This window comes from Lactuca sativa, chromosome 1 (assembly GCF_002870075.4).
Source record: "Lactuca sativa cultivar Salinas chromosome 1, Lsat_Salinas_v11, whole genome shotgun sequence".
Taxonomy (NCBI): Eukaryota; Viridiplantae; Streptophyta; class Magnoliopsida; order Asterales; family Asteraceae; genus Lactuca; species Lactuca sativa.
In genome coordinates this window covers 127,255,041-127,275,547 of record NC_056623.2, presented here as the reverse complement: position 1 = coordinate 127,275,547, position 20,507 = coordinate 127,255,041, and the positions used below count along the sequence as shown (strand labels likewise).

Sequence of the window (20,507 nt, the reverse complement as noted above, 5' to 3'; positions counted from 1 at the left end):
ACTATCTCCCCATATTGTTACTAGCACATAGCATCATATCATACTAGCACAATAACATATCACAGTAGTAGCAACCCTAGATGAATATCACAGAGAAAAACATCTATCATATACTTCCTACTGGTGGGTCGACATTGTGGCCGTAGACCCACCGCTACTGGAAGGTAACTCACCTCACACTGCTGAAGTCCCGAAGACACAATCCCACACTTGCTGAAGTCCCGCAGACTCGACCCCAGCTGCTCGCTGACAGATTCCCGAACTGTCAACACCAAAATAACACCCAATTAATAATTGGGTCCCAATACATAACCATAAGGACATTCTTTGGGTAATTACTATATTACCCCTAGCTTGGCTTATTCAAGCCCAAGGCCCAATCCATAGGCCCAAAGTCGACTAGGAATCAAAGCCCAACACATGGCCTAATTTTCCAAATTAGGCCTAGACCTATACATGGTCTCATTCTAAGGCCCAACATCATACAATCATTAACACCCAACTATGGCCCATCTATAGCCTAATTTTCCAAATTGGGCCCAAGCCCCTTACATGGGCCTTACCCCAGGCCCATTAAATTATTCTAGTTCATTGGCTTGACTTTGGATGGCCCATTAATTACCCAACCCTCAAGGCCCAAAAGAAAGGCCCAACAATAAACCCAAGTAAAATTAGGGTTTCACATAAAATGATGATTAGGGTTAAATTTCGTACTTAACCCATTAATGACTTAATCCATTAAGGACTTAATCCATTAAGTCCAATATTTCTTAGATTAATTTCCGCCAATGATTATTATTTAATATTCCAAGTTATTAAATAATTCTTGTGTGTGACCCGATTAATTCTTAAAGTTAGGTTTTCATTGGCATTAGGGTTTTCCAATCCAAATATTAGCCCACTTATCAATTTGTTGGCCTTTTATGTCAATTAGGGCTTTATTGGGCCTATTAAGCCCACTAAAATATTATTAAGCCCATTAGGGTTTTATTGGGTCCATTAGAGTCCATTAAGCTTCATTGGGCCCATTAGGGTTTCAAGAATCCCCAATCGATTCGACTCACAAGACAAGCACACCGCCACCCGACACGGCGGCCGGTGGTGGCAGCCACCACGCTACAGTGGTGGTTTGAGATTTCTATTATTCCAATTATTACAATTTACAATGAACTCACGAAAAACACACACACACTATACTAAATAAACACATACCCACAACCACCCTTGTGGTGGTCGGTGGTGGTACACGGTGGCAGCCACCATGGCTGGCAGCCATGGTGGGCATTCTTTTCCATTTTCCGACCAAGATAAACCACACACAACACACACGCGACTGGGAGCACACACCCTCAAATTTTCTTCTAGCAAAACGAACCCAGCCACCCACCTAAGGTGAGTGGCGACGACATTGGCGTAACAGCGGCTCTATGGCGGTAGAGAAGCAGCAGCGGCAACGTTCGTCGTTGAAGGGCAACAGCATCAGCAATGTTCATCATGGCGGCGGTGCAAGGTGGCCATGAGGAAGGCAGGCGGCTCATCGTCTTCAACAACGCCCAACAGCGGGGCGGCGGCTAGGGTTGCGATAGTCGCAGCATCGACGGAGTGGCGGCTACTCGCGGTTCATCGCCTGCGACAGAAACAACGGCGCTCAACGATCATGCGACCCATAGAACCGGCATCACGAGCGGCCACGAGCACTATGATGGCGAAACAGCGGCGTTAGGGGGTGGCGATAAGTCTCGACAGGGCGGCGGGAGGTTCTAACATAACAGTTGGAATAAGAGAAGGAGAAGAAGGCGGTCGATCGGTGGTTCCAATCTCCACGGTGGTGAAGGTGCGATACCGGAAGTGAAGAAGCAGGTGGCGGCCGGTGGGAGGCATAAGGGAGAGGGGTAAGGGAGTGACGGCTGCATACCAGGTCCTTAGGGTTATGAGCATGGTGATGGGTTATAAGCCCTCGTCCCATTTCAAACTTAACCCCTTTTGTTCGCGTTCAGTCCCTCCTCCACAGAATTTTCTTCAAATTAAATCCAACATTCACCCTTTAGTCCCTAATACCATAATTTCCTTTCATTTTAGGTCCAAAACTTACCATATAGCCCTCCACTTGAGAATCTTTTACGAAGCAAATCCAGCAATTACCTTTTTAACCCTGCTTCCTGAAATCCTTTACATATTAAGTCTAATACTTACCAAAATATCCAACTTATACTTTAGCACCCAAAATATCCAACTTAATGCATTTCGTGTCCCAAAACCAACACCTTGGTATTTAATTATTAATTTTAGGGCCACTATTCATTCATTATATTACTTATTTATTTAACAATGAAACGGGTGTTACAAAAATCCCCTGCTTTCAATTTCCACCACCACTTGGTTAATAAGGCCAAGTTTTGTGCTTTTAGAGTACCAACTCCAAGACCTCCTTTTGATTTATCAATAGACTACATTGGCCCATACTATCCGGTGTATTTTGGATTTTGTATCATCACCACGCTACAAAAATCTTATACGGAGTTTCTCTAATTCAGCAATGATACCTTCAGGTGCTTTGAACAAAGAGAGGTAGTATGTTGGTAAGCTATTAAGGACTGACTTAATTAAAGTAGGTCGGCCACCGAATGATAGAGTTTTCGCCTTCTACTAGAGACTAGTCGGAGAGCTTTATCAACTTTTGAAGAGTCAATTTTATTCTACGGTGAAGAACTATACTTTTCACGAGAATACACCACAGGCCACTAACATTCCCGACGCATCCATCAATTCCATCTCGACAACCTTCATCATATTTTGGAACTACGTAAATCTATACTTACCTTGCTCTAACTATTATTATTATTATTATTATTATTATTATTATTAATTTGCAAGTTTGAGATTGTGAGTATAAAGTACTATTCATTTCGTTTATTAAATTATGGGCTAAAAATGGCTAAATTGATCACATTGTAACTGTTACAACATATAATACTGATGCGTTAAACAACTCTTTGGAATAGAAGTTTTGCCTTTAGTTGGACTTTCATATTTACACTTTTCTCTTCAAAGGGTTTGATTTAATAGTTTTCATCCTTCATAATTTTAATGTTAAGTTATTGGAATTTTTAAGTTACGATTCATTTATTATATTTAAAAGTAATGTTTTAGTTCCCATATATATATATATATATATATATATATATATATATATATATATATATATATATATATATATATATATATATGGAAAGGATCAAATGTAAACACCTAAAAGTTTGAGAACGCGAGAATAGTTCTGAACCAATCAATAGATAAGGGCATATAGGTAAACTTGTCTTTTAATTAAATGATATTTTCTTAAATTTTTGGGATTCTAATTGACTGTTACCAAAAAAATAATTTTTTTTTTCCATTTTCTTTATATTATTAATGAAAGAGAAAAAAAATTATCAATTTAAAATGATTTTATATTGCTTTATGTGATTATTGTCTATAAATGAATAAATATCAAACTAAGTTATTGAGTATACAATCGATTAATAATATATAACAATTAACTAATTTTGTAATTTAATTTAATCAAATAGTGTCATATTCATAACTAAAATGTCATGACTGAATTTGTCTTTTTTTTTTGTTCATGAATTGATATAAAAAAATATTTAAGAATTCACCATTTCGTTGCAAATAAATATGCGTTTTATTACAATCATAAATGAATACAACTCTAATCATACGTGAATACATTTACAAGAATACAAAAAATGTCTAAATTCCTATATTTTCAGTAGTTATATTCATATAAGAATATAATGTGAATCATAGATGAATTACTACAACATTGCTTTTTTTTTTCTTCATATTTTCTTGTTGCTATTATACATATAGAAACGAAGAGGGACACCCTTGATCCTGCTATCAATTTCCATTCTTTACGGTTATCCTTACTAGAAACATCAAGCTCTAAATTACACATGTTCAAAACATAAATCATTAAGGTATGAAATCATGCATTTATAATATACTTCTATTCATTGATTTTAACTACAAATGAGACATTTGACATTGTATTCATATAAGGTTACAACTGATTTTTTTATCTAAAAAACATAGTTCTAATCATTAACAATTAATCAATCCTTAATACCGACTCACAAAATACATCAATGAATAAGACAAAAATCACAAGGATGGTTTACCTACTATGATTTAATAGTTCTAATCATTAACAATTAATCAATCCTTAATACCGATTCATATACAATTGTAACAATCTACGTGACTTACCTTCGAAACCTTGACTTATGATTTACATTTTGACCATGCACTTGATTATCTGCAAAATTAAAAGATCTATCAACCAATTTAGCCTAATACCCAAGAATAAAATAAGAGTTTCAAACAAAAAACTTTTTTCATCCATTCCGTTTTTGTAATCAACAAGTATAGCAAAGCAGATTGGTCATCAGCTTCAGAATACAGGGCGCCCTTTCAAAATGGCTGTCAAAATCTTCCATTCTTCTTCACGAACAGACCTTCTTGGCCCCCATTGTATTTGGATAATAAAATTTCAAAGAGCATACCTGTGAATAATGCGTCCCTTTCCATCCACTAAATCCACTCGACTTCAGGTGAGAAAGAATCAACCTACGAATCAACTGTAACATACCTGTAAAATGACATGAACACCAGCATTGTGGTTTACTGCTTGTGGTCTGCTCGTTGGGCCACCCGGGTACCACCGCAATATGTCATTTTTTTGACATACTCTTGATCTTCGTGGGGAACAGATCTTCGATGGCAGCAACCTAACCGCTAAGAGCAGCAACAATCGTCGGTTCCATGGTGTGCGCCATTGCTGCTCAGTCTAAACAGGAGAAGGAAGAAGGACGGAAAAGAGGGGAATGAAGGGCGCCGATTCTCCGGCAACCCTTGTGGCTACAAAAATCGAAAGGGCAGATGACGGAGGCGGTGAACTGATTCAACCCTAGGGAGAGAGAGAGAGAGAGAGAGAGAGAGAGAGAGAGAGAGAGAGAGATGAAGAGGGATACGTAATTGGAAATAAGAGTGACAATGAGAAATTATAGGATTTACCTAAATTTCATTTACTGTTATACCCTTATGTCATTTTAAAAGTTACACTTTACTACAAATAGTTTTAGAATTAACATAAATTACTCGTTTGATAATAGCTTTAGATTTGAATATTTATATGGATCAGATGTGTTCTCGTGTTTTCAACCTTTTTGGTGTTCTCAATTGATCTTACTCGTATATATATATATATATATATATATATATATATATATATATATATATATATATATATATATTTGTTTTTATTAATATTTTTTATTATTATTATAATTTCTCAATTAATTTTCATTTGTGGTATTGTACCAAATATATATTTATACTTACAAATCTTATTTTTTTTATCTTTGTTGTCTACGTGTAATTATTTAGATCGAAATTTTATTTTTATAATTTTATAATCTACTTTACAAAGAAGTTTATCACCATAACGCACAAAATGACTAACCAGTAGTTATTAAAAATTTCCCCTATAATTAGTTGTACTTTTTCGTTAATAAATATGGTTATTTTCTTGGAGTTTGCGTTGTCCTAAATATATAATATATAATACTAAATTAAAGATAAAATAATATAAACAAGGAAGAAGAAAATACCATGAAGCCGCACGATCGTTGATTCTCCTCTCTACCCGTTTCCTTTCTTTCCTCATTGGCTCGCTGTTCCCCTGCCGACTTATCGCCTGTTAGCTTACTCGTCATCTTTCTCAGCCTCATCACTGTTGGGTCATCCTCTATCATCGCTGCTTCAGATCTCCTTGTCTTCGTGAAGGCAGGTAACTATGAAATTCTTACAAAGTTAGTTTAACATGTTAGATAATTTCATCTTATTAATCATAAATCACATCGTCATCATCTGTTTATTTCATTAACATGTGATTGAGTTTTTTTCATCTCAATTACTTTTGGCCTCCGTTTCTGTACTCAAATCCGGGCGGCGGTGTGAGGGGTGGTCCACCACCGCAACCCTGTCCTTCCTCGTGAATGGAGTTTAAAACCCTAACATTTTCAGCTGCTATTTCCATCATTTTCTCCATTGCTATGGTACTAAATGCAATGCCCAAAGTCACAGATGAAAAACGAACCAAATAATACAAGAGTAAATAAGATGATTAATGCATGGTTTTCTAATACTGATTTGTAACAATAAAGCTGTTCTTTTTCCAAACACATCAGCAGCAGCTAGCTAGCAGCTTTTGTTGTGTTTTTTTTTTCCAGTGTTTAGATGCCTAAGCTTGATTCGCATATGTCCCTTGCACACAAAACCACCGAGTTTAGAATGGCCTTTGAACAAAAAAATCAAAAGCAAGGGTTAAAAGACACATATACACATTATGCACTATATAGCATCAAAATCAACTCAAACCTCGAAGTTTCTGGGTAATATTGGTATATTAACACAATTAGAGTTCATATATTGAACATTAAACATTTTTGAGGTGTATTAATCCACATGGAAAAATTCAGAGGTGCATATGTATTGTATTTTAATCACTTAAAAAGTTTTTTTTTTTTTTTTTTAATATCTTGAAGTTATTCTTATTGAGGTTTCAACTGTTTGATGAGACTTAAGTTGCATATTGTAACTATCGATTATTTGCATTTCATGTAGAGACATTTCCTGATATCAAAGCACAAGTGAGGGAAGCCCGTAAAACCATCTTTGGATACGATTTTCAGGAATCTTGGGAAGGGCGCAGACTCATCAACACATAACTCATAATGGTTGTTCTATCTGCAGTTCCAGAAGGATCTTCATCTTCTTCATCAACTCATGGCTATAGTCCATCAACTCATGCTTATAGATATGATGTATTTCTAAGTTTTAGAGGTTTCGATACTCGTCATAGTTTCACTGATCACCTTCATAAGGCCCTCATTGATGCCAATATCACTGCCTTCATGGATGACGAAGAGATTGCAACAGGAGAACATCTGAAACTGGAATTAGAGAGTGCTATTAAGGCATCCCGGGCTTCTATTATTGTCATTTCCAAGAATTACGCTACATCAACATGGTGCCTTGATGAACTGGTATTGATCCTTGAGCAGCGTATGACATCCAACCATATTGTCATCCCCATCTTTTATCATGTGGATCCCAACCATGTTATGAAGCAACAAAGTAGCTTTGGAGATGCAATGTCTAAGCATAAACAGAAAATGGATGAAGAGACGGATGAAAATAAAAGAAGTCAATGGGCTCAAAAGATCGAACAATGGAATAAGGCGCTTGTAGAAGTTGCTAGTATAAAAGGAAATGACGTAAATGGAAGGTAACAACTTTCTTAACCATATTTTCGTACACCACATTGATAGTTAAATTTAATGGTCTTGTAGAAACACAGTGGACTTATGGTAGAGCCTGGTATTTGAATTTCTTGACTCAAAACAAACGTAAAAGTAAATGAATTTCAAAGAGAGAGATTTTTGTATTAACTGAAAGAAAATTGAAAGCAAATGACTCAAAACAACAATAATGGAAATTCAGTGTGTGAATTCCTCCTGCCAAAGCTTGAAGCCAATGAACAATAATTCTCAAAGGAAAATTCTAGACGGATCACGCCATGCAAAATCTTTTCACTAAATAATATTTTCCTTCTATTGACTATCCAAGGCTTAGGCTTATCCAAATTGGGCTCAGGTGTATGGTGTGTGTGGTACTGGGTGAGGATCATTTTCAAGTTAGATGGCCCATTAGTGAAGCTTGTATTACATTGGTAGCTTTGGTCTTATTATACATATATTTAGAAACTTACACGTTAGATACTTATATGGTTAAGTGCAAACACAATACGGTTTTGTTGTGAAGAACCTACTAAAATTAATAACTATGAAATAATTTTGATTTGGATCTTTATATAATTAAGACCTCCAAATCTGGTTTGTAATTTTTGTGGATTGTGTTTTGTAATTCTTATTAAATCAAGTTTCAGGGTTGAGACGGAGTTCATTGAAGAAATGGTGAAGGACATCTACCGTAGATTACATGTACGGAGTGTTCGGCCCCTACTAACCGGGATGGACTATTCCATTAACTTCATCACTTCATGGTTGAATGATGGATCCTCACATAAGGCAGACATACTCACTATTTCGGGTATAGGCGGGATTGGGAAGACAACTTTAGCCAAACATGTCTATGGGTTATATTGTCATGAATTCGATAAAAGCAGTTGTATCGAAGATATTAGTAGGATATGTGATGGAAAGTTTAATGCGTTGCTTGATTTACAAGAACAACTCTGCAATAGCATTTCAAAAACAAGTTCAGTTAATGCTCATGATGTTTCAATATACACCGCAAAGATAGAGAATGCACTAACACGTAAAAGGGTGTTTCTAGTTCTTGATGATATAAGTACTGTTACTCAATTGGATGCATTACTTGGAACCAAAGGTTTTCATCCCGGAAGCAAAGTTATAATAACAACAAAGGACAGATGGTTAACAGAGAGTTGTGCACTATTCAAAACGAATACTAAACCCAACCATGTAGAACACTTTGTTGAAGCCTTACATGAGACTAAATCACGACAACTTTTGTGTTCCCATGCATTCATGTCGAACCATCCCAAGGCAGGTTATGCGGAGGTGTCAGATAAGCTTGTGAAGTATTGTCAAGGGCACCCGTTAGCTCTTGAAGTTTTGGGCAAGTCTTTGTATAATCGGGACGTGTCGTACTGGGAAGGGTGCATAGAAGTGCTAAAGAAAGAAGTTGGTTCCCCAGTAAATAATATCTTGAGAATGAGCTACAACTCTTTGCCATCTAAAAATGATAAGGAATTGTTTAAGTATATTTCTTGTTTTTTCATTGGAATAGATAGAGATGTTAGCGAAACAATATTAGAGGCATGTGAAATAAACACAAGATCTGGTATCCGGAATCTCATTGATAGATGTCTTCTTAGTATTGGAAAGAATAATGAATTGAAGATGCATCAGTTGGTTCAAGAGATGGGAAGATTCGAAGTACATCAAGAATCACCTGATAAGCCATGGAAGCGAAGTCTATTATGGTCTCATAAGGAGTCATTTAGAGTGTTGAAACAAAAAAAGGTAAGAGGCTGTGTATTCCTCAGTAGTGTGCATGTCCAAAAAAATTTGTTTTGCCTAATTTGTTTGTTTTCGTTATGTTTCTTCTTAGGGTAAGGGAAATATTCTAGGCCTTTCTCTTGACATGCGCATGCTTGAGAACCAGAAGTTGGGAGCATCATTTGAGCTGAAAACAGATGCATTGAGTAACATGGATAGTCTTATGCTACTACAACTCAATTATGTTCACATGCATGGGTCTTATGAGAACTTTCCAGGGGAATTAAGAGGCTTGTGTATGCATGGGTTTCATTTAAAGTCTATACCTTTAGACTTACCTATAGAGAATCTTGTTGCTCTTGACATGTCATATAGCAATATTGAATCAATTTTCGCTAGTTATAGTAATCCACAACCACTTGAGAAGAGGAAAAATGTAAACTTGTCTTCATTTATTATTCATGCATGGGAGTTGATGAAATTCAATATTATACTAACCTTTTTTCATTTCTGTAGTTGGATGAATCGTGCTCAAAAGAGAAAAGATTGTTTGGTTCACTGAAGATTCTTAATTTAAGTTTTTGCAAACAACTTCATATTGTCGGTGACTTTCAACAACTCCCTGCGCTTGAGAGGTTATTACTTAGAAATTGCATTGGTTTGCTTAATATTTGTGAATCAATTGAGCAATGTGTTGAACTTGTCCTCATCGATCTAAGCTACTGCAAGAAGCTTGAAAAACTTCCAAGAAATATAGGCATGTTAAAGAAGGTTAAAACAGTGTTGCTAGATGGTTGTAGTCTCGGTGATTCTCGGATCCAGATTAAGGAGATTGGATCATTGGAATTGTGCAAAACCAGCAACATTTACATAAAGAAAAGACCCTCTTTCTCTTCCTTTGTGGGTGCTATACCAAGTGATTTGAAGTCCTTCACAATGTCTTTACCAAGATCTTTAGTAAGGTTGTCACTTGCAAATAATAATTTGTCCCATAAATCCTTTCCCATGGACTTCAGTTATCTATTCATGTTAAAGGATTTATGTTTAGATGGAAATCCTATCAGTTCTATGCCAAGTTGTGTGAGAACCCTTCCTAGACTTGAGAAACTTAGTATGGGGAAGTGTAAAAAGTTGAAGTCAGTCGTGTATCCTCCACATACACTAAGAGAGTTGTCTATTAATCCTTATGATGTGTATTACGTAGAAAAAGTTGTATTTGATCCAAAAATGTCCGCACTCCAGTTACCATTTGTTAACTGGGTAGCTTACGCACCCGGGTCGTATGAAATTGAAGGCATCATCAAAATGCAAGAAATGGTGAATGTTGAGGAAAAGGTATTACACAGCTTGGGCTGGAATAATTTAGATTCCCTTAACAACAAGCATATGAGAACTAATCCTTTGAAATCTAAAATCCAGGTTTGTCTTGTTAACGTAACTGTCTGACTTAATATGAATTCGTATAATGTAATTGCTATGGTGATTAATTAAGGTGGTTGTGTTTGGCAGTTGTTTTATGAATTTGGAATATTCAGCACAAGGTATGAGGCGGAGGATATGCCGAGTTGGTTTAGCTATAGAAGTGTGGGGCCATCAATATCATTTACCATCCCATCATCATCATCTCCAAACAAGCTTAGAGGTCTCAACTTCTGCTTTGTGCAGAGATGGAAAGGTTTGGATAAGAGGTCTACATATAAATATGGTCAGACCCCTGTATGGCCAATGATGACAATTAGTAATATAACAAAGAACCGCATGTGGATATACGAACGTCACAAGGATATAGTTGCTGAAAGTAAAATGTGTTGGGTAGTTTTAAGTCATTGGATTCTTGGGATGAATGAGATGGAGGGTGGTGACCACGTGATTATTAATGTTACACCACGGTATGATAAACTTATAAAGGAGTGTGGAGTGAGTCTAGTGTATGATGATGGAGAAGAAAAAGAAGAAGAAGATGCATTGGGTTATTACAAGTCATGGAATCACAGAATTGGTGGGGATCTCTCTCCTTTTCAAACCTCAACAGGACAATACATCCTAAACCACAAGCTATTTTTTACCACCATGATTGGCTTGTTACCATATCATCGTGAATTCGTTACAGAGGGCGCTGAATTTCAAGGTAGATGTCATTTTTATTAAATATATAATGATCTCATCCATAACCCAAGTTCTTTAGATAGATGGAGAATGACCCATTTACTTTTAGTAGATAAATAAATGGATCATATAACCCAAATCCACCCATTCATCATTGATTTTGTTGACCTCTACTATAACAGTTTGTTTTTATAAACATGAAAGAAAAAATTCTACTTCTTACTGATTAAGTCTTGATATGTTCGATCACATCAATATCTCGGGACCCAATACAAACTACTTTGTCCACGTGGATGTTTCTGAATAATAACTGAACATACTATATACTTTTTTTTCAGTAAAAGAGAAAGGGTGGTTTAGAGCTTTATCCCCAAGGAAGCCTGACATACTTGGTCCAGCATGTGAGGTATATTTTTTGACATCCAAGCCTTTCTATCATTACATGAATAAAGGGCATACACATCAAAGTATGTTATATATCATATCTTTGATTGGTTTAGGATGCATCAAAATAAGAGGAGTTAGAGCCTTGCAATGAATGCTTGCTTGAAAAATATAACGTCAAAAAAAAGTTGGGGCTGATATGATGGGCATGAAATTTTTCTAATTTTCTCTAACTATTTAATCTTTTTAATCTTAGAGTGGGAGCACACCAGTTACATATACATAATTCGTTCATTTAGGGCTCTACATTTGGTGTTTTTGGTTGTTATCAAGGTCTTTTGGCTTTTATTTATTTTTGTTTGTTTTTATATCAAATAATAATATCTTAGGTAATTATTGTAAATTATTTTTATTTGCTTTTGAATTAAATTTTTTTGATCATACTTACCAAAATAGAACCATCCTTATAAGGGCTTGTGGTTGTATCTTTCGAATTTAAGTTTTTTCCATCAACAAAATTAATTTCAAAATATTTATGATTCAAATATTTTAGACTATCGAGTCGATTTATCGATTTTTTTTTGTTGAGAATATTAATCATACAATTCAGTTTTCTCTTCCCTCAAAATCTCATACAATACCTCTATTGTACTTCTTTACTAAAGTCTTAGTCTTTGCTTTAAGGGCCTCCTCAATCTCAACTTCCACCAAATCATTTACCTACATTTCATCTTCCTCTACTTTTTGAATTTGAATATATTTCTCTACATGTTTAGTGGTAACATTTGCAAGATGCTTTTTGAGTTCATTAATAAAAATATTAAAATTGGAAAATCAAATACTTGATCCATTGATGAGTTTGTTGATATCGGATTAGCTACCCTAAGAAAGAAGTAGGCTTGTGTATTAGAGTCCTCATCACTCATCAGATGATGACCAGACCACATTTGTCCCATGTGCACTTTCTCATTCATTTCAGCTTCTTTATATTTCTATAAATTATATGACCCATTTTTCATCACTCTTTATTTTTTTTTTTTTTTGCATTTCAATCATTGGAAAAATGATTTTTCTCTGCCATATTTGTGAAACTTACAACATAATCGCTGGCCAGTTCAGCTTTCATAGGGCTATAAACTTTCTTTATCTTTGTAATCTTTTGTAAAAGATGATTTCCTCTTTTTGGATTCTTCATGAATTTGTGGAACTTCTTTGTTAGAAAATCCAAAATTCCATAACATTTTTTGGAACCCAACTTTCCTCAGCCTCTATCTCTGGTAAATTTACCACAACTGCACTTTGATTCGATTCATATTTTGTATTATCTCCAATAAACATTATATAACCTTGAACTATTTTTTGACTACAATTGGTCATTGAATTCCCCCTTATTAATGGCAATGGTCCACCACATTGTATTGGACTTTGAACAATCAGTTTTTTGTGGTATGCTACTTCTCCATGTATTGATAAACTGCTAAGATCTTTAGGTGTTTAGATTACAATTCTCACTGTTTACTATTAACATCCTACACTTGACATAAATTTAATGTTTACATTTTTTTCACTTGAAGCCTTTTCACCTTGCTAACAGTCATACTACGCAAGTCAACGGTTTCAGTTAGTGACTCTGTAGCTGATGCTTTAAAATTGTTGTATGCATTTTCATAGCATTTTGTATTATATTGTCCATATACTTCGAGAGATTTTATAATTTTCTTACTTTCCCTTTCTCCGTAGGGTAAGGAGGAATCTTCAAGGTCTCGTCCTTGACATGAGAAAGAGAGGCAGCAGTACATTTTCCCAATTTTTCAATAAGAATTAAGATGGTTTGCTTGTTGTCACCTCTAGTAATGATTTATCTTTTCATTTTTTGTTTTGATAATTGCATCTTTGATTGCCAAAAACAGGGGAAAACTATATAAATGGTTTTTCAGTTAATTAATACACATGTAAGGAATATGATGTAAGTCGTAATGTTGTTTTTATTACTTTTGTTATTTTGTTTATTTGGTTCATCTGATTGAGAGAAAATACTAAAATGTGATTGATGAGTTGCGATGAGTGTCCGGGTTCAATGTTTTTCGGCTATTTGTTCAGTAAAGGTGAAATTGTAAGTGATATAACTGGGAAAGTTAATTTTGTAGCCACAACTTTGTCCATTTCCTTGCGGCTATTTTGGTTATAAAAGCCACTAATTTCATAATATTTGTGTTTCTGTGTTGCTGTTACAACATATGTTGTCGGTTATGCTTGTTGATGCTTTCTTATTACACAACAGACATTAGACATACAGTTTTTTCTTCTCTTGTTTCCTTTTTCAAATTGATAGATAACAAGAGATTGGCATTAAGTATCACGATTTTGGCACTTTCATTCACAGTTAATGGAACAATTTGCAGGATGAAATGGTTAATTTTGAACAAGGGAAGATAGCTTACTTGATTATTAATTTATTATGATTTACATAGTGGTGGCATGGCAATTTTAAACGATCAATGGATTTGGAATAACTTTTGAGGTGTTACTTTTTTTTTTTAATAGTAATCAGTACTTTGGCTCTGCTGATTATCCCGATCTTAGCTGGTTGTTATATTTCAGGAAAAGATGAAGGCGATTGCTATTGTGTTGGCAATTTAGGGACTTGCTTCTTGTATTTATCATCATTATCTTGATGATCTATCAAACTCAACCGAGAAATGGAATGAAATTGTCAATGAGGTTTTTGAAAAATAAAAAAAACATTTATAAAAAGTTACTATCATGAGAACAGTTATTATGATTCCTTGTAGCTTGCCTACTTTTATGACAATAGTCAACAAGGTTGTGTTTATTACACACGACAATCTGGCCACTACTAGAGAAAATTGATAAGGTTAAATTTAGTGATAAGGGCTAACAAGTCTTTTGCACAAATGAGATTGAGATCAAGTTCTTTTCTCATCTAAAAGGAGGAACAAAAAGTTGCAATTTTTGTGCAATTATGATACAAGTCCTATACATGCCAAACAAAATACAAGGTTGTCTTGCCCTCTCATGCCATGCATAACAAACGGCCCCAGATGGTTGATCGGAATCAATGGATGTTGAGGGCATTAACGTCTTTTGCACACACAAAAGATCCAGAGCAAGTCTTTTTCCCACCTTTTTTGATGGTATAGAAAATTACAATTTTTGTCCCATATTGCATGAGTACTTCTGCTAAGACCGGTGCCAACATTCTAAACACAACACAAATGACCTTGATTGGATTCGTTAAGCTTTTACCATACGAAACTTGTTATAAAAGCAAAAAACAAGAAACTTGTTTGTAAGAACTTAGGGAAGTAATCAAGAATCTGTTAGCTTTTTAAGCAAAAAAATAAAAATAAATAAATAAATAAATAATAAAAATAAAAAAAGACTTAAGCACTTACATGAGACAACCCACATAAGGAGGCCATGAACTTTTTGTTGTAGCTACAACCATTGTACAAAAAATTGATCAGCCATGTGTAATTTGTAAAGCAGCAAATCACTCAAAGATAACTTTCTTACTCTTGCAATACTTTTTTACATAAGAAACACTATGACCTATGATTCCTAAAACCTGTAGATAACATTAGCAAGTTTAAAAGGTTCAAATGTACTTGAAGGGAATGTAAATGTAATTATGAGTCACCCAAAATGCAAGAAATGACAACATACTATTATTTATTTGTGTATTATAGCATCCTACTTTTATTTCTTTTTATTACAATATTGTACTTCAAGATTTTCATATAAAAAAATTTACTTTGAAAATTTTATCGAATTATAGCATTGTACTTTCAGTTTATTTTTTTATTCAGACATAATATTATTAAAATTTATACAATTATAGAATTAAAAATTGCTTTTTTGGATGAAAATACTATAGGTAGATTTTTCAAACTAGGATCTTCTAATAAAAAGAAACTAAAAGTGGATGCATTAATAAACAAATCAATAAAACAAATTGCTATTCCTTGCACTTAAACCTAAAGAGTTTTAAAAATGGTATTCATAAGCATTCAAACCTTGAAAATGAATGCAATCACACATATAGGTACACAATTGTCAGGCCAATTGCATAGAATACGTGAAAAGAAATCAACATGGTCCTTCAAAGTTATTGAAACAAAGAACCAAAGAAGATTAAATTAAAAAAATTGTTATGGATATGGTAATTGTATGGATTTAATTATTAGGCAACCCACCACAATTTTAAGGATGGAAAAGATAAATGATGAATTACTGGACTATATCCATAAAAGCATAATAGATTTAGAAAAAATCAGTTGTTCAAAATAGTTTTTCTTTATTCTTTTAATTGGTTTGTTTTTAGAATAAGCAAGAAATTGTCAGCCAATTGGCTTGATTAGTTAAAAAAACACAATTATGACTATATTGATGTAGTATATTGTTTGGGTGTTGCTAAATTGACACCCCTTAGATACCCTAGAAGCACTTTTATGAAAAGTCAACCTAGAATAAATTATTTACAATTTACTTTTTCAGAAAACAATACAAATTTAACTAATAAACAACTTTAAAAATCAAATAGGATGTTTAAATGAAAAATTGAGGTGTCTTTTTAGTCAACCCTTATTGTTTTCTTTCTAGCTGCTTGCAAGTTTTAATTTGAAATTTTAAGTTGTTAAAAAAACTATCATTATTACAACTTAACATAAGCACGTCCAAATATCACCGAGTGCTTAAAAAGATAGATGGGGAATATTGGAACAATTAGACAACCATTTAGAAAGTAATTTTATTAAATTAATACAATTGTCGAGATCTTAAATCTGTTATATGTTCAATTGTTCATGAAAACTAAGTTAATTATGATTTATATATTTACGTGAAGTTTATTATAATTCTTAAACTATTTTGAAAAATCATGTACGATAATGATTTACTACACCTATCACAACAAAGGAGCCGGCCAATGGCTACCCCAACTCATTCCAACTTTGTTTTATCTTGTAAACTATTTTGAAGTGAATTTCCCAAATTTGCCCCTATTTAAGTATGCACCTTTTATGATGTAAATACTCTAAAATTTTGATCCTTGTACTAGTGTTGACCCAATCTACATCTACAAAAAAAGAGTAAATTACTGAAATGGTCCCTATGGTTTGGTCAAAATTACACGTTTGGTTCGTAACATTTTTCTTACACTTGGAACGTCCCTGAGGTTTGATTTTTTTTGCGTTTTTCGTCACTTACATACATAAAGTTAAGGACCAAACGTGCAATTTTGACCAAACCATAAAGACGATTTCAGTAATTTACTCTAAAAAAATGTATCAATTTAACCACTCTAAACACAAAACAATCATAATACCTTTTAATAATATACCCTCAATTACCAAAATAATTGGCATTCAATTTGACAACTCAAAACAAAGAAACACCCCAGTCAGCCAATCATTCTCTCATCTCTCTCCTGTGTCTCTCTCGTTGTTCTTCACCATGCTTCTGATCTCCCTTGCACACCAACGATCTCCACTCCAGATCCTTGGTATCGACGCCAGCTTCAACCTCCACTTCGAATATAGTAAGTAACATCTGCGATTTGGTTTATCTCTCTCCTATGTCTCCGATTCTTTTCTATTGACTGCATCTCTGAATTTTTTCTTGTTCATCTGTTGACTTGACTCCATCTTCGATTTTTAACCCTTTGTTAAACACAGTGGAATTGGTTAGTTCCTTCAGTTACAAACGGTTTTTCTTGGTTCATCTATTGGGTGTTGAATTCGAATTTAGAAAACTCGAAGGTACTATGGAAGCCATCAATGAGACTTTCATTTTGGTCTCTTTTGTGGTTTCAAGTTGTTTCTAATCATTTTTGTGAAGCAGAGATGAGGGGAGTGAGTGAAAAGATGAATGCAAGAGTGGCTTGGTTTAGCATCATGTCTCTTGGTGCCATTTTGTTGTACTCGAGAAATGATTTTTCCACAAAAATAAGCTTATTGAAACCCTTATTATACAAGACAACATCAATATACATAATTAGGTAAGACACAAATCAAATCTTGTATAGAAAATGTGAGAGACTAAAATAGTATCAACTATGGTTTGGTATTTAGATAATGTATGTAGATTATTTGTAGTGCTAGATGAAGTAATAATGAACTCATCACTATGCACTCTATTGTTTCACTTCATTTAGTTACAATAATTAATTTGTATTCTCGGTTAACACTAGAAAATCTTACAAAAGGTGAAATAACTTTATTAACTCATATACAACTAAAAGTACAAATCGAAAAAACATCGACAACAATCATACGATTATTCACGCACACAAATTCAAATCTCAACACTCAATGTCGAACACTATCCAACTATTATTGAAAACAATACAATCCATAGCACATAACTTATAGTAATTCTCCACTTAGGCATGGGAAAGGATCCGAACACTTAAATTTGCTAGCTGATTTGATGCTTTCTCATACTCATCAACGTCAAGAAGCTTCCTTCCATTAACAATTTTGTGAGCTGCCTCCAAGGCCTTTTCCAATTTTTCCATGTCTTCCTTCTTGATCTTTGTCTTGCCAGTTTTTTTATGACTTTGATTTTGCTTTTCACACTATAAATGAAATCTTCCAAGTTACTACATGCTACAGTCTTCTCCTTGAACTCCTCGTCATCAAGTTTATGCTTATGTGCATCAATTATCATCTTCTTGATGTCTTCCTTTGAAAGCCTCTGCTTAACATGGCTAATTCTAACCTTCTTTTTTAGGCCAGTGGTTACTTCCTCACCTGAGCAATTTAAAATACCATTAACATTTATGTTGAAAACCACTTTTACCTTTGACTTGCCTTTTGGTCCGCGTGGGACTGCGACTTGAAATTTTCCCAACCAATTATTATCTATAGACCTAAATCTCTCACCCTGATAGACATTGAAAGTTATAATTGTTTGGTTATCCTCTGACGTGACATAATCTCTTTCCTTGGTCGTCGGTTTTGGGGTATTTCTTTTAACTATAACACTTAGTGAGCCATCATGCACGTTTACACCAAGTGACAATGGGATGACATCAATGAGATGCAATTTATTCACTAGTAGACTTGTATTGCCACTCAACTTTGCAGCAAGAACAGACGCCTCATATGCAACAGCCTCATCTGCATCGATCTTCTTGCAAAGCTCTTTCCCATTGAAGAACTCTTTCAACAAATGTTGTACCTTGGGTATCCTAGTTGACCCACCAACAAGCACTACCTCATCTACATCTTTCTTATTCAAATCCGCATCATGTAAACAACTCTCTACCATCTTTATGCATTTAGTAAAGAAGTCTTGATTTAGATGTTCAAACTTTGCACGAGAAATTTTCATAGAAAAATCAACACCCTCATACAAAGCATCAATTTCGATAATGGTTTCCGTGGCTGAAGAAAGAACTCGTTTTGATTTTTCACAAGCCGCCTTCAACTGCCCTAGTGCTTTTGTATTCCCAATCATGTCTTTTTTGTGCTTTTCATTAAATTGCTTCACGAAGTGATTCACCCTTAAGTTATCGAAGTCCTGACCACCTAAGTTAGTGTCACCCACAACAGCTTTCACTTTAAAAGTACCTTTTTTTTATCAATGGTGACAAGAGAGACATCAAACGTACCACCACCCAAAGCAAATATGAGCACATGTGTGTCACGAGTTATATTCGTACTCTTGTATAGCCCATAAGCAATTGCAGCTGAGGTACGTTCATTGATTATTTGTAGAACATTAAGTCCTGCAACAAAACCAACATCCTGTGTGGCTTGGCGTTGGGAATCATCAAAATAAGCTGGCACCGTATAACGACATATAACACGGTATCACCAAGGTATGTCTTTGCAGTTTCTTTCAGTTTGATAAGAACCATGGATGAAATCTCTTCAGCGAAAAACTCCCTCTTTTCACCCTTGTATTCGAGTGCAATCTTTGGGATGTTGTTAGCCCCTTTAATAACTTGAAAAGACCATAACTTCATGTTTTGTTGAAGTTTGGGATCATTGAATCTTCTTCCAATCATTCTTTTTGCATCTGAAGATCAACTAAGTATTTAATCGCCAACGAAAAATAATGACTCTTCTGAAAAATGTAAATGTGCTTTTGGTTGTAGAAAACTATTTTTATTTTCAAAGAAAATGTTTTTAGAAAATTGAGTTTTTCATTTTCAGTTTTTCAATTAAAATTTTAGAAAATACGTTTGGTTGGAACAGATAGAGTTTTTATTTTTCATCATAGCAATTTAGAAAACTTTGGAAAATTGTAAAAATCACTTTTCTAATTTATATACAATTTGGAAAACTGAAAATTTTCATTTTCTTGGAAATTTTTTGAAAACGGAATCAATCGAGCGCGTTTTGAAAATTTCCATTTTCATTTGAAAATTTTCATAAAAAACTAGAAAATTTTCCTCAACCAAACGCACTCTAAGTGTTTTAAATGACTAAAGGTATATAATACAAACTGTAAATCGTGGACAAAGGGTCTGAACCCAGCTTGTTCTTAGCACCTTCACCTATTACACGTCCTACATCTGTGAATGATACACAAGATGGCATAGTCCTATTCCCTTGATCATTGGGTATGATCTCAACTTGGTCATTTACCCAAACACCCACACAGTAATATGTTGTACCAAGATCAATACCAATTGCAGGTGCAATACCATATCCAACCATTATACTTTATAGTCAAACCTGCAATATTGATGAAAAAAGTGACCGTTATTCATTTTTGATTTTCGATCTTTATATTCATGCAACTTCAAAACTATTTGTATTTACCCAAAATAAACACTTTCCACCCCCTACCAAGATCAATACCAATTGCAGGTGCAATACCATATCCAACCATTATACTTTATAGTCAAACCTGCAATATTGATGAAAAAAGTGA

The 20,507-nt window shown here is 34.4% G+C and overlaps 1 protein-coding gene and 1 pseudogene across 1 annotated transcript; one reads left to right on the top strand and one right to left on the bottom strand.

Annotated features, from left to right (window-relative positions):
* The first annotated feature begins 5,449 nt into the window (after positions 1-5,449).
* On the top strand, positions 5,450-13,678 carry LOC111893513 (disease resistance protein RPV1). The gene is made up of 8 exons (XM_042902546.1): positions 5,450-5,851; positions 6,688-7,351; positions 8,012-9,134; positions 9,223-9,546; positions 9,627-10,529; positions 10,620-11,238; positions 11,555-11,622; positions 13,341-13,678. Exons 2-8 carry the CDS (start codon positions 6,798-6,800, stop codon positions 13,371-13,373), a joined length of 3,624 nt encoding a protein of 1,207 aa, XP_042758480.1. The 5' UTR covers positions 5,450-5,851; positions 6,688-6,797; the 3' UTR covers positions 13,374-13,678.
* A 4,137-nt stretch (positions 13,679-17,815) lies between these two features.
* On the bottom strand, positions 17,816-20,305 carry LOC111893551 (heat shock cognate 70 kDa protein-like; annotated as a pseudogene).
* Positions 20,306-20,507: the final 202 nt, after the last annotated feature.

Bases quoted from the DNA above. Each gene is read 5' to 3' on its own strand.
- LOC111893513 (XM_042902546.1), top strand. From the start codon at position 6,798: ATGGTTGTTCTATCTGCAGTTCCAGAAGGATCTTCATCTTCTTCATCA. The intron at 10,530-10,619 runs GTTTGTCTTGTT...TGTGTTTGGCAG, and splicing joins CTTTGAAATCTAAAATCCAG to TTGTTTTATGAATTTGGAAT. The intron at 11,623-13,340 runs GTATATTTTTTG...CTTTCTCCGTAG, and splicing joins TACTTGGTCCAGCATGTGAG to GGTAAGGAGGAATCTTCAAG.